Source organism: Uloborus diversus, chromosome 9, assembly GCF_026930045.1.
Source record: "Uloborus diversus isolate 005 chromosome 9, Udiv.v.3.1, whole genome shotgun sequence".
In the NCBI taxonomy this organism is placed as follows: Eukaryota; Metazoa; Arthropoda; class Arachnida; order Araneae; family Uloboridae; genus Uloborus; species Uloborus diversus.
The window spans coordinates 126,788,087-126,802,307 of record NC_072739.1 but is presented as its reverse complement, the minus strand read 5'-3'; the positions used below and the strand labels follow the sequence as shown (position 1 = coordinate 126,802,307).

At 31.7% G+C, this 14,221-nt stretch overlaps 1 protein-coding gene across 1 annotated transcript in view; it reads left to right on the top strand.

Annotated features, from left to right (window-relative positions):
• LOC129230478 (mRNA (2'-O-methyladenosine-N(6)-)-methyltransferase-like) overlaps positions 1 to 14,221 on the top strand; it is a 141,363-nt gene that overhangs the window by 13,218 nt on the left and 113,924 nt on the right. The window contains exons 3-5 of the mRNA XM_054864880.1: positions 7,288 to 7,532; positions 12,259 to 12,419; positions 12,996 to 13,150. Coding sequence (XP_054720855.1) covers positions 7,288 to 7,532; positions 12,259 to 12,419; positions 12,996 to 13,150 — 561 coding nt within the window. The remainder of the gene's footprint in view (positions 1 to 7,287; positions 7,533 to 12,258; positions 12,420 to 12,995; positions 13,151 to 14,221) is intronic.

Sequence of the window (14,221 nt, the reverse complement as noted above, 5' to 3'; positions counted from 1 at the left end):
TTCCATTCAAGTACAATACATGTTATATATATTGTTTTGTGTATTTGGTTTTTAAAAAAGATACAGCTCTTTGAAATTGAGCAATGTTGCTAGTTAATTCACACTCTAAAACAGAAATAAAAGTGAAAACTTCATTGCACTTTCTAAAATTACGTATAGTGTGCTCTATGTAATATATTATACTGGAAAAAGATATTTTAAGTATAAAAATAATTATTTTAATTTGATAACTTAGAAATATTTGCACATAAATGAGTAGTTCATACATGATTGACAGCTTAAGTAGTTAATTTGTAGACTATCTACTAGGACTCGACCGATGCATCGGCCTGGCCGATGCATCGGCGCCGATGGTTCAACAATTTAGCCATCGGCATCAGCATCGGCGGCCGATGCTAACTTGCAGGAAACATCGGCCCATCTGCCTTAAAATACATCAAAAAGCCGATGGAATAGGCCGATGTTTTTTTTTTTTTTTAACCTTTGCTATTTTACTTTTTAATACAAAGTAAAGGGAGTTTTTGATTTTTGGGAGTTTTTGGGAGTTTAAAATTGTTTACTTAAATTTCAGTATGAATTTTTATTTTAGTTACCCCTGAAAGAGTTTTTAATACTACATTCAGGTACCAAACAAGTTAATTATTGCGTTGTTTCTTGAAGTTGGATGTACGTATATACAGTCGAGTCCGCTTAATAGAATAGGCAATTTGCCAGGAAAAATTTATTCTAATAAGCGGTATATTCTATTATCCGGGATAAAAGTAACACATCTCAACGGTGTAGTACATTGTAAGTTTATTACATTAAGCGGGGTATTCTATTATACGATATTCCATTAAGCGGGTTCGACTGTATCTCTCATAAGTCATAACTCAAAGATGGTAAGCTGTAAAAGGTTAAGTTTTCGCATGTGGGGTGTGCGTACGTTCCAGTTGTGCACTTCCCTTTTTGTTTTCGATCGGGTGTTCTGAAAAGCCGGTTTACTCATTTTTTGTAGCTACTAATTACTTATTTCAATGTAAAACCAATATAGTGTCTCAGACTAACGATCATTTGGTGATACATTGCCGCATTGGAAACCATGGAAACAAATATGAGATGGCGATTTGGTTTTTGTGTCATTTTGTTAGATTCCGTTGAACCGACGGTAATTTTTAATTTTCCAATATTTGTAATATGAATCACAGTAATGCATTCTTTTCTGTATCGCTTCGGCGGAGTTACAAGTTTGGGGCCCGTCGAAATACATTTTGGGGCCCCATTTCTCTATCACAAAAGTTGTAAAACATTTATCATAAGCATTTTTGTAACTCCTACGGTGTCCCTATAGTTATGGGACCTCTCGTGCAATTGCAACATTTGCTATATTTTAAATCCGCCACTGCACATCAAAACAAACTCGGGTGCAAGTTTAAAAAGATTTTTTCTGCTCCATTTTTATGATTATTTTGAACTCGATTTTTTACGACTATTTTTTGAATTTCCGAGACTACTTGCGTGCCCCTCCTCCTACTACCTCAATTTCTGAAATTAAACTCTAGTTGTACTTCTGAGTTCCTTAAATTAACTCCATTCATAAAATTAGATTTTTTTTTCAAACTTTATCTATTTTTTAGAAAGAATTTAGAGCATTAATGTAAGAAATTGATTAAAGACGTTTTGAATGGTGACATAATTAGAAAATCAAAGGGACTTTTGAATTTTTTCTTCAGAAGTGCTGAAGTAGATTCAGAAACTCTTCCGAGGCGTTGGTGGTAGCGGTTCTGTACTAAAAAAATGAGGCCGAAGTTAGGGCCGAAGTGTGAGTTACTCCAAAATCAGAGGGTGACCCCCCCCCCCCCCAAACCCTCCCTCGTCATTTCAAGCATTTCTTAAATATTTATTGCGATTATTTATTTTGGTCAAGAAATGTCATTTTCCGTATTTCTCATACTTGTTTCACCTATATTTCGCAATGCGCCTTATTTTTTGCATCATTAGTAGCAATCGATTTTTTTTCTGTTGTAAGTAACGATTTTTATGTATTTATATAAAATCAATGAATAAGTTATTTTCGTTTTTTATAGAAAAGTTTCAAGGATTTTCTATTATGCATTTTTTTTTAAATTTCAGAAAATTATTGCTAAATTTAAAAATTTAATTTGATCTTGTTTGTAAAGCTTCATAAAAGATTAAACAATCAAATTGTTCAATATTATGTTAGCAAACATCAGATCCAGTAGTATATTTATTTCGGTTATTAACTTGGTGTAAATATTGAGTTTTTTTTAATTGTAGCTGCGTTTTAAGAACCTCGCTCTTTTCATGACTACTTCTTTTTTCAGCAAAATGTATTTCACTATTATAGCTTTTATGAAAAATGCAAACTTTTCCATTCATAAATTTTAAATAAGTACAAAAATATTCCTATTATGACAATTTTCTTATTATATTTTTATTCAGTAACAATTTTCTTATTTTTAACTTGCCTAAAGTACCTTCTCAAAATGTGCCACCAGCTCTCCGATTATAAGGAAGGGGTGGAATTCACGGTGAATTCTGGGCTGTTAATATAATAAGCTATAAACGCATTCCCAGTAACAATTTTCTTATTTTTAACTTGCCTAAAGTACCTTCTCAAAATGTGCCACTAGCTCTCCGATTATAAGGAAGGGGTGGAATTCACGGTGAATTCTGGGCTGTTAATATAATAAGCTATAAACGCATTCCCAGTAAAAATCTGTACAAAGTACACTATTGGCAAAAAAGGTAAAACTGGGAGCATAAAAAATTACCCATATCAAAAAAGGCCAAAAGGTCGAATTTTGGCTAATTTCATGAATATTTACAACTTATGCACGAAATAAAATTACAAAGCATATGATTAATTTTACAGACAAATGAAAAATTTGCTTAAAGGAATCATTTGAAAGTTAATAGAACAAATATTTTAGCATTTATGTTTCAAAAAAAAAAATCTTTTTTTTTTTTTTGCGATTATACCATTCCTTATTCGTAGAAAGGAAGTAAAGTGAAATGAAAAAACGATCCTTTAAATCCCTGATAATCTTATTAATTTAGTTCTGTTTGATTTTTTTTCTTTTTTTGCCAACGGCATCGGCCATCGGCCATCGGCAATCGACCATTTGGAGGAAAACAATCGGCCATCGGCCATCTTTGAACAATCGGCATCGGCCCATCGGCCAAAAAATGCCATCGGTCGAGCCCTACTATCTACACACACAAATTTTCAATACATACAAACATATGCTCTGTACATTAACTTATGTAACTTGCCTAAACACGTGCAAAAGCATTATCTACATAGATGAAAGGAAAAAAAGGTGCGTTTTTCATTTCTTGCTTCAGTGTTGTTTTAAAAAAATGAACTCAGACAGTAGTACTATAGTTCTGGTGGTGACACAGCGTCTAGCGTACTGAAATACTTTACTCAAATACACAACAAAAATAAAAAGAACTTTCTAAATTTATGTAGTCACGAAACGGATGTCAACTTGAGAGCTGAATGGCATTTCTATGCAATATCACACGGTAATGGACATTGTAACAGAATCAGAAGAACCATAAAAAAAACTGATACAGTCAAACCCCGCTATAGTGAACCCAGGATATAGCGATCCCCCGGTTGTAGCGATCCTTTTGAATGGTCCGAACTGAAGTCCTATGTCATTAATGCAATTTCAAACGCTTGTAACGATCCCCAATTGTTCGAAAATTGGCTATAGTGAACCAAAATTTTCAAAAATTTCAAGCTTTTCAACATTTGGTGCAAAAAGTAAGAAAGAAATCCTTTCATTTGTAAACCTTCCTGACCTAAAAAGTGGATACACTTCAAACAAATTTTATTGGACAGAATTTATGACTTTAAACATGTGCAAAGAAGTTTTCTGGCTTCATGTGCTTCAGTATTTTCTGATCTATGCAAAAACCTTTCACAAGAACAATTTCACTGTGAACTCATCTTCTGATATTGATGAAGAAATAGGAGATGCCGAACCTCCAATTTCAGCTCCGAAGGCAACTGTCAATGTTTTCAACTTTTTTTTTTGCAACTGAAACATGTTGCAGATTTGTTTCCAATAGCTGACTAAAAAAGTGGTGAAATGCGTTTAAAGTCAAAATGCTTGCAACCTAAAATAACATCCTTCGTCCATGCTGTAGAATTTTTTTCATAGAAAAAGTAAATTTTTATAGTTTGCTTTTTATTGAGTACAATGTAAATAATACATTTCACTTTTTGTGAACCTAACTACTGATAGAAACATTGTGTGATTAGGATGTCCATTATGGAAATAATTGAGTGAATTTAGACTTTTTTTAAAAATCGGATGTAGCGAACCCTCGGCTATAGCGATCTCTCAAGTCGGTCAGTTGAGGGTTTGTTATAGCGGGGTTTGACTGTACTACTAAGACTAGCTTGCACAGAACAACTAGAAGTCACATTTTAATTCCTACAGAAATGCATACCTTCTGCATTTTTGCTACTAAACATGGCATGTATCCTTGTGAGCATTCAGTGTATAAAACTAGCTGAAAAAATGCTGCAAGAAAGGTTTGACTCTGCAAATAAGATTCCCAATACAGTCGACGCTCGATATAACGACCGTCTCCGTCCCAGAGAAAAAGGTCTTTATAACGAGTGGTCGTTATAAGAGGTATAAATTTAAAAAATGTACACCGTCATCATGCATGCCAAAGTAAATGCCCAAATGTTTTTTATCATAGGAATTTTTAGAAAAGTAGTGTGCAAAATATTATGACAAAATATTAAACAAGTTTTAAAGTAGAAAATATAGGGAGGAAAATGTTACACACTTTCAGATCTGCTACTACTACCACAACAATTTCTGAAGATAAAACCAGAAACCGAGGTCTGCCTTTTTAGCAGACATGATTTTTGCAAAACATTATTTTCTGTTTCAGATATAGGTGATAAATTATGTTTCTCTTGCTTTCCAAAGAAACATTTAAAAGTCCCCCGAGAACCCCAAATCTTTAAAAATAGTAGATTCAAACACCAAACTACCAATACATCTATCAACTCCCTTTTCTTAGGAATCTGGAATTTTCTCGAATTTTCCTCCCATTATTTTTTCTGTGCTAGCTGTGCTGAATGGTAATCCCTCCCCCACCCCCTCTTAAAGTGGGATTTGACATTGAAAACTTCAGGCAGATGTCCGTAAACAATAATCAATGTCATTTTAAGCTACAAATTTGTTTTATTGGAAAGAACACAAGAAATAGCGTCCGCTGATTCGGTCGCTGTATTGGATTAGACGATACAGAACGGTCGTTATAACGAAAGCAAATTAACATAGAGTTTATAGTTACAAAGTTGGGACTTCTACCACTGGTCGTTATAATGTGACGGTCTTTAGGTCTTTATAATGTGTGGCCGTTATAATGAGCGTTGACTGTACAACATTTAATCACTGCTTTATGCCACCGTAGTTACATATTATCTCTGTAAAATTATTGTCCCCTAGCAATTGGTATGAGGAATAGTGTGTTACTAAAAAGATTATAAAAAGGAAATGCCCATTATTGTCAAAAAAGTTATTATGCAGCTTATGTTAATCACTAAATTTAGAACCCCTGTCATTGTCTTGCTCCTAGTACATTTTCAAAGTATCAAATTATGAACGTGCCTTGGTAAAGCATTCCAAAATGCCATATACTTGAGTCACCATTACAACTATAAGACTACTAGGTTTCAAAACTACACTTAAACAAGAAATAAAAAACGCACTTTTTAAAATTTAAATTTTGTATGCATAATGTTTTTGCACATGTTTAAGGCAATTTAGATATGTTAATGTACAGAGCATATGTTTGTGTATTGAAAATTTGTGTGTGTAGATAGTCTATAAATTAACTACTTAAGCTGTCAATCAAGTATGAACTACTCATTCATGTCCAAATATTTCTAAGTTATCAATTTAAAATAGTTTTTTTTTAAATTAAAATATGTTTTTCTAGTATAATATATTATATAGGCCATTTAAGAAAGTACAATGAAGTTTTCACACTTTTCATTTCTGTTTTAGTGCGTAAATTAACTAGCAAAATTGCTCAATTTCAAAGATTTGTATCTTTTTTACAAACTAAGTACACAAAACAATGTATATAACATGTATAGTACTTGAATGGAATATTCAATTGGCCAAGAAATTTTATTTTTAATTCCATCCCCTTTTGGTTTACAGGGATCTAAAAATGTCATTTTTGTCGTTTTTCTGATCTTTGAGGGGGCTGTAACCAATAAAGGGTAAGCAAACACACAGCAACAGTTACATATTCTTATTAGCATGGTTCCAGTGATTAGTTTTTGCCGTATTTCATTTTGTGTTTCCGTCCCCTACGCGAGTTATCCCCCTTTGAAATGAGTAAAAATTTTGCATTTGACCTTGAACTTTATCCTGTTGCCATTATTTTAATTATTAAGTTACAGCCACGTAACTCAGCATGTAAGACAATCATCTTATGCACTTTAACATCAAAGTGTAAAATTAACTGCCATAAATGTAATTCAAATAAATTTTAGCCAAAATGCAAAGGTCTAAAAGTCCCATTTTTGACTGCGAAAGCAACTTTTGATGACTCTAAAAAATCAAGGATTACGGTTAGAGAAAAAATATAAGTGGTTTTAAACATCATTCATGTGCATCTTTTTGGGATATGAGTTTTAAAAAAATTAAAAATGGTCGAGCGCACTCATCCGTTGAATCTGTATGGAATGACCCGTCTGTGAAGGTGGCTGTTAGAGGTTGATCTTGGTTACGTGCTTCCTTTGCTAGGGCATTTGTACACTCATTTCCCTCGATTCCGACATGACCGGGGATCCACTGGAGAACACAAGTTATGATGAGTGTGTGGAGAAGAAAATTAATTTCTTGCGTCAGTCTTGTCACACCGTTGCGTATGGCTTCGAGTGCTGATTTTGAGTCGGAAAAGATCACAATTTCTTCCATTTGGTTTTTAGGAGTAGGGGAAGAGAGACAATAAGAAAGAGCCGCTTTAATAGCAATGAGTTCACTGGTGAAGTTTCAGGCAATCTGGTCAGTGGGTATGATCCTGTGGGACCACAGTGCCTCCACAGGATCACCCTGTGGGTATTAGGAGGGAAATAAAATACCTCCCGTGGTCCAAACAGGCAGAAGTCCAACCTCTTCGAAGGCAATGGCACCCCCTTTTCTGATGAATAGTGCATGAATAGTTTTGAATACTGTTTATATCATATTTGACTTTTAACCAAGTTGCATAAAATCTGCGAATTTTCTCTTTTAGTGATTCCATCACCTGTCCTTCGCCGGCACAATTCCGTCCCAGCTGAAATGCCTAGTGCTGCTGCCTCATCTCCCTCTCCTCAAGGAGGACTGCAATCTCCAAATAGCTACGATCCTGTTCATGATCTCCCCCAAGAATTGCTGCTCGCTGGATGGCGCAAATTCTGGAGCAGGCGAGAGAACCGGCCGTATTTCTTCAACAAGGTTACGAATGAATCTCTGTGGGAAATGCCAAGACTGGGATTTGTATGTATCAGTGATAGTTTCCGTGGTTTAGTGTATCTCGTTTAAATATAGCTACATGTTTGTTGTCATGTATAGCTCATAAGTTTTCAATCTTTTGGCGGATTTCCGTCAACTCTTTCAGGTTAGGTAGTCACAAAAAAGGACACTAAATAAAAAATTTATTCTGTTTAAAACTACAAGAATTGCTGCAGAGGTAGTATTTTGTTCTGTAACACTCATGGGTAGCAGCATTACAAAAATCACTTTTTCTGATGCCTTGATTTCTTGTTCAAATCTCCCCAAGATCATTCCTTGTCAAATCACCTAAATTAAATAGTCGGCAGTGCCGTCATGTCTCTGATTTTTTCCATTTTTTTTTTACGAATAGATATCTATGAGAAAAGCCCAAATTAATGTTTTACATTTTTTCAATAAAAATTACGCTTTGGGGAATTTTTTCAAAAATTCCATTTTTGATCATTTTTTGGAGTCACCGTTTTGGCATGAATTCAGAAAATATCTCTAATTTCTTTATTTCTCAACCAATTAAGCTGAATTTGGTATCAATTTCAAGGTAATATTTTTCTCTTTCAGTGTGAACGAGAGAAAGTATTCTATGAACAGTTGGGTGTTGCCACTCTTTATATAAAATCAGTTTTTATATTTTTTTCAATTGGGATATTAAATAAGTTATATCTCCTGAGTACCTACTACGATCTGCATCAAAAAAAAAAAAAAAAATTTTGTAGCATATTTAAATCATTCTCTTGCTATGTATAAAAAAGTAGAAGGGTGTTTTTTTGTTGTTTTGAAATTTAAAAAAATGAAGTTTGTTTTGCAGAAAATATATGTTTTCTATTACTTTAAATCCCTTTTAAGCTTAAAAATGGCCAAAAACTTTTCAGAAAAATTAATACTGGACTCTGAAAGGATTTGTATCAATAGTTAATTACTAAAAAGTTTTTTACTTTTGAAAAGAATTGTGCAAAAACCTCTGTTTCAGACTTTGCAAAAATAAATAAATAAACAAATAAAAAACACTTTTGATTGAAAGTGTACTAAATATTAAGAATAATAATTTGAAGAATAGTATAAAAATATTTTTAATGGAATTGTTTTTCTTTTTCTTTCTTTCTTTTTTTTTTTTGACATTAAAGGATGGGGGAAAGAAATACTGTTGAGAACTTTTCTTAGCATAATCTTGTTTGGATTATGTTACACCTGACAATGAACTTCCACACTTACAGTAAGTACTCCACAACTCTAGATTTCTCTGAAGAAGATTATTTTTGCTGATTGAAGTATATTTTAAAACCTCTTTGAAACTTTTTGATAGAAATTCTGACTTTTTCATCTTCTGATGCAAAGGAAATAGTAAATTTTTTAAAAAATACCGTCCTCGCAAGCATGTCTTTTATTTCACATTTTATAATCGACGAAAGCTATGTGTCGATTTACTTTCAAAGCAAAAGAAGAATGGTGAGTATTGTAAGAGCGAAAGATCATTGTCAGGTGTTACGTAATCCAAACAAATTTAGGCTATGAAAACTTTTCAATAGTAATTACTCTCCCCCCCCCCCCAATCTTTTATTGTAAAAAAAAAAAAACACCAAATGATACCATTAGAAATATTTTTTAAACTATTCTTCAAATTGTTATTAATATTTAGTACACTTTCAATCAAAAGTGTTTTTTTTTTAAATTTATTTATTTGATGCAGATCGTAGTAGGTACTCCGAAGATATAACTTATTTAATCTCCCGATTGAAAAACATAAAAACAGACTTTAGATAAAGAGTGGCAACACCCAACTGTACATAGAATACTTTCTGTTGTTCACATTGAAAGAGAAAAATATTAGCTTGAAATCGATACCAAATTCAGCTTAATTGGTTGAAAAATAAAGAAATTAGAGAGATTTTCTGAATTCATGCCAAAACGGTGCCTCTGATAATAAATGATCAAAAATCGAATTTTTGAAAAAATTCTCCAAAGTTTAATTTTTATTCAAAAAATCTTTAAAAAAATAATTTGGGCTTTTCTCATAGATATCTGTTTGTAAAAAATAATGGACAAAATCTGAGACATGACAGCACATGGCTGTAAGCGATTTGACGTGAAATGACCCCCCAACTTTTGAACCTAAAATTGAGAATTTTCGTAAAATTGTAGATTTTTTAATTTTCTCTTAAACAGTCAACCATTTTTCATCATTTTCCATCAGTTCAGTTAGGTTATTGTAAAAAGTGTAAATTCATTTTTGAATCAATAAACACGATTTTTTTCAGCTCTTGATGAGTGGTGTCAACAAATGGAAACACCACCCACTGAAAAAAAATTATTATTATTATTTTTGTAAAATTTTTGTTTAGATGATCAATTACACCCACCCATAAAATCATGATTTTCACCATTATCCATTTAAAAAAAAAATTCCTCTATTTTTCAGTATTTGGACTTTATTGTAATGTATTACTCTCCCTCTGTATTAAATTTGATATGAATCATATGTATTTGCTATAATTTTATTAATTAATTAATTATTATTATTATTATTTTATTTATTTATTTATTTATTTATTTTTTTTTTTTTTGTAAAATTTTTGTTTAGATGATCAATTACACCCTTACATAAAATCATGATTTTTAAAACTACCCATTTTTTAAAATTTTCCTCTATTTTTCAGCATTTGTAGTATTGTAATGTATGTATTACTCTTCGTCTATATTAAATTTGATATGAATCATATGCATTTGCTATGAAATATTGATTTTATTAAGGCTTATTTTGTGAAGTAACGCTTATAAGATAATGTTTTTGTTATTTTTAAAGACATCAATTTTGAGGGTTTTTTTTTACAGTAGACTCTTATTTTAACAGGGATTACGTTCCACAAAATTCTGCGTAAATTTAAAAAAAAATTAAACTAAAAATTTTGAATTTGATTTGTTTGACTGCAAAACAATTTTACCTAAAAAGCAAGTTGAAACAGATTTTTTTTTTCAGATAGTTCAACTACTCTTGATATCTCTAAATATAGAGAGAGAGTGCAAAAGAGTGGGAGCTGATATCTTCAACCAAACAACAGCACTTTTTATTTCAATACTTTTCTGTTGATATATATTTACTGTGTATGCATAAAATTGACAGCATATATTTTCCAATTTGCTTTAAATTTTCAACTTTTTAATGCAGTAGAGAATAGATTATCCAGGGGGGTGGGGCAGTTTCGGACTATAGTTATCCCGGATATCTGAAATTTCCTGGTTTTCTGAATCGCTAAAAAGAACTTTTGGCCGATTGTTTATAAAACTCAAATTACTATAATAAATAGTAATACGTATTAAAATAAGAAGAAAACAGTTCAGAAATGCTTATAAATATCGAAACATTAAAAACTACTAATGAGAGAATAATTTAAACACCAAAAACCTTAAGTTATTTAATAAGACCTGAGACCATCACATTCATTTTGAAAAGGAAAGAAAAGCAATTTTTGATGTTTTGAAATGAAAGAAAATGAAGGGAAGGGCAAGAAACAAGTTTTTGAATGTAAATGTGCAATTCTACTATTGTGTATGAGAAAATTTGTTTTCATGAACGCGTTTTTTTTTCTTCACTTTTTTGTAAAGGTTTGGCTTTAGTGATTATTGATAACTATTGCTTTTGCATTAAGTTAATGCCGATTGAAATTTAATTTATGAGTTCCCGCAGCCTTATTACAGTCTTGCGTTTAACAATTTCTAGATTCTATCATCAACTATCTGGAATCGCAGCGTTTCACGGGCTTTTGCGACGTGACTTCCGCTCTGAACGGTTTTAATTAAAGGCCATTCAATAAAATATTGCATTATAACGTGACAATATTCATTTCTTTAGTTTTCAGTTGGAATAAAACACAAAAACTTCAGACTTACGTGTGTACTTTTTACGTTCAAGAAAATATTCCGGAAATTTTTCCCTACGTTAAAGACAACGCTTTGAAATTCATTTTTGTAAACATTTTCCCAGGTTATAGATGAGTAATATGGTATTTATTAAGAAACCGCTCATTTTCTTTTACGTATTTCAAAAGAAAAAGGACTTAGTTTTTCAAAAATTGCCAAAAATGCGTATTTTTAAAAAATGGCGGGAAAATCAGCAAAAGGTTGCCAGTTTTCTGGTTTCCTGGTTTTTTGGTTCCCGGATAAAAGGTTCTGCACTGTGATAAATATATACATATATTATATGGGCATACTTTAAATTTTGATGGTTGAAGGAGTATTAATTTTTAAGCTTTCCTTTTCCCATTTTGTACAAATATGTGTAAATAGTTTTCATTACATCTGTTTTTTAGTGTAGTGCCAATTTGCAAAGAACAAAGTCAAGAATAAAGTGCCTACTAATAATGATTAAAGAGAAATTGTTGTCTAAAAAGACGGTGGTTAAGTGTTTACTCACAACTCAGTTACTAATTAAAATTGTGAATTTTCGAGTTAGGAGAGCCTGAATAGATAAAAATTGTCAAAGAAGGATAACCCTTGGGGGGGGGGGGAATCAAAAATATGGAAAAAAACAATTGTATCGACTAAAAAAGAGTTCAGAAAGATTTAAATCTTTGACTCCCTGTTAAAGATCAAGAGATATGTTAACTGATGACACTTAACTTTTTTGACATAAGCATATATATATCAAAATGTCTTTGTCTAAAAATTTTATCCTGGTTGATTTTTACTAAAATTTTCCTTGTTTATTTCTTTCATGTAGTATGACCCTTCTACAGATCCTTTAGGCATTCAAATGTCTCCAGGTGCAAGCGAGCCTCATACTCCTGTAACACCAGTAACACAGCCACCATTTCCTCGTATTGAAAAAAGGAGGGCATCTGAAGATGGAGTCTCGCAAAGTCCCAAGAAATTCTGTCGGAGGCATGTTTTTATTCTATGTATTTCCATTTAAAATAAGAACTTGTCAGTTAATTGATTATAATTTTCCCAATGACAAAAATCTTTTCAGCAGTCTGGGATGCAGATTGAAAACCCAAAAATAATCTGCAAGGTAAATTGAGATTAGATTAGTCAAAACCCTTATTATAAATCAACACCAAGGGATGAAAATCTATTGCCAAATTTTAGAATTGCAAGTAAAACATAGGCCTAAAAGCTTCAAAACAAAGTGGAAAACTGAAAGAGTGTGTTTAATAAATTTATCCTTGAACTTTGGCAAAAAATAGGGATAATCTTCTAAAATTCTTTCACAATTTTTGATGCGATAGATTTTGTACTATAATGAATGCATAATTTGATATGAAATGCCACATTTTCTGACTTCTCTTAAATTTTTTTGAATATTTTTGTAGCCTTTATGATTTTATCGTTTATTTCAGTGAGGTTTAATCTGAATGAATTTGATATAACCACATACTTTTTTTTTTGCTATAAAAGAATTTAAACTAATATAACTTTGAAATAATGTAATAGCTTATGGTGTGAATTTCGTTTTAGTGGCTGTTGGAATTTGGAAATTCCTACCAATGTTGTCATATGGGAACGTTCTCCTTCACTTCTACCTCCTCCGCATCCAGAAGTTGAAGCATACCGTGCAGTACTAGTTACGAAATTAAGACAACAATATCAAGAAATGTGCCATTCAAGAGAAGGTTGGTGTTTTATCCAAAAAGAAACTTTTTTTTTTTTGAATGTCAATTTTTTGATGTTTAAAATGTTCTCATCAGGCAGAGCCAAGATTTTTCTAAAGTTGGGAAAATATTTACCTTATCAAAAACTAAGCCTTTTAATTTCTCTCCCCCCCCCCCTACTCTCCCTCCATTCCAGGCTCCCCTCATTCATAGTTCTGCAATGTGTTTTAAAAACTTGCACTAATAAAGAAAATTTATTTTTAAAAACTACTTCCAATTTAAGTATAACTTTTCTTTATTTTGATCTTTTTTTTTCTAAAAGTTTTTTTTTTTACAATGTTAATGCCCTTCAACGTGTGTACCTTTCATAATTCTTGTAGATTTAGATGATTTTCAACTTTATTCCACACATTAGTGCAGCCAAAATTTTCCTTCTGGTGGGTGAAGGTTTGGTCATAACAGTACTTATCTAGATATAAACTTATATTAGTATCGGCAATATGTGTTTAAAGTTAAACCCCAAAGGTATTTAAAGGTTGACACTTAAAACATTCCTTGCTACATCCCTGGGAGTTTTTTCTTTCACAAACCTCATCTTCAGTTTTCAAAGTTAGTGCTTCCTACATCCACATACCTTTAGTTAATATTGTACTAATTGAGAGAAAAACTTGAATGAGATAAGAATCACAATAAGAAAAACTTGGTATAAATCTTAAATAGTTTTTTAAATATATATATATATATATATATATATATATATATATATATATATATATATATATATAATCAGTGCATAACTTTATAAACACCTTGTACATCAAAAACACTACATTTTGCTAATTATGGTTTACATTGTTTGAATTGGCTGTTATGAGGAAAAAATGTTTGATAACATGTCCACCTCCTTCTTCCTAAGTTACACTTGAAGGCTAATTAGTTGCTTTGTTTAGTGAATAGGATTATTTATTTAGTTATTCATTCTTTTTATCAAGTTAAGCTATAAAATTATACAGGTAATCCATAGATATCCGTATAATAGCTTATAAAGGTATTTATTTTTTGAAGCCCCCCCCCCCCCAAAAAAAAACAACA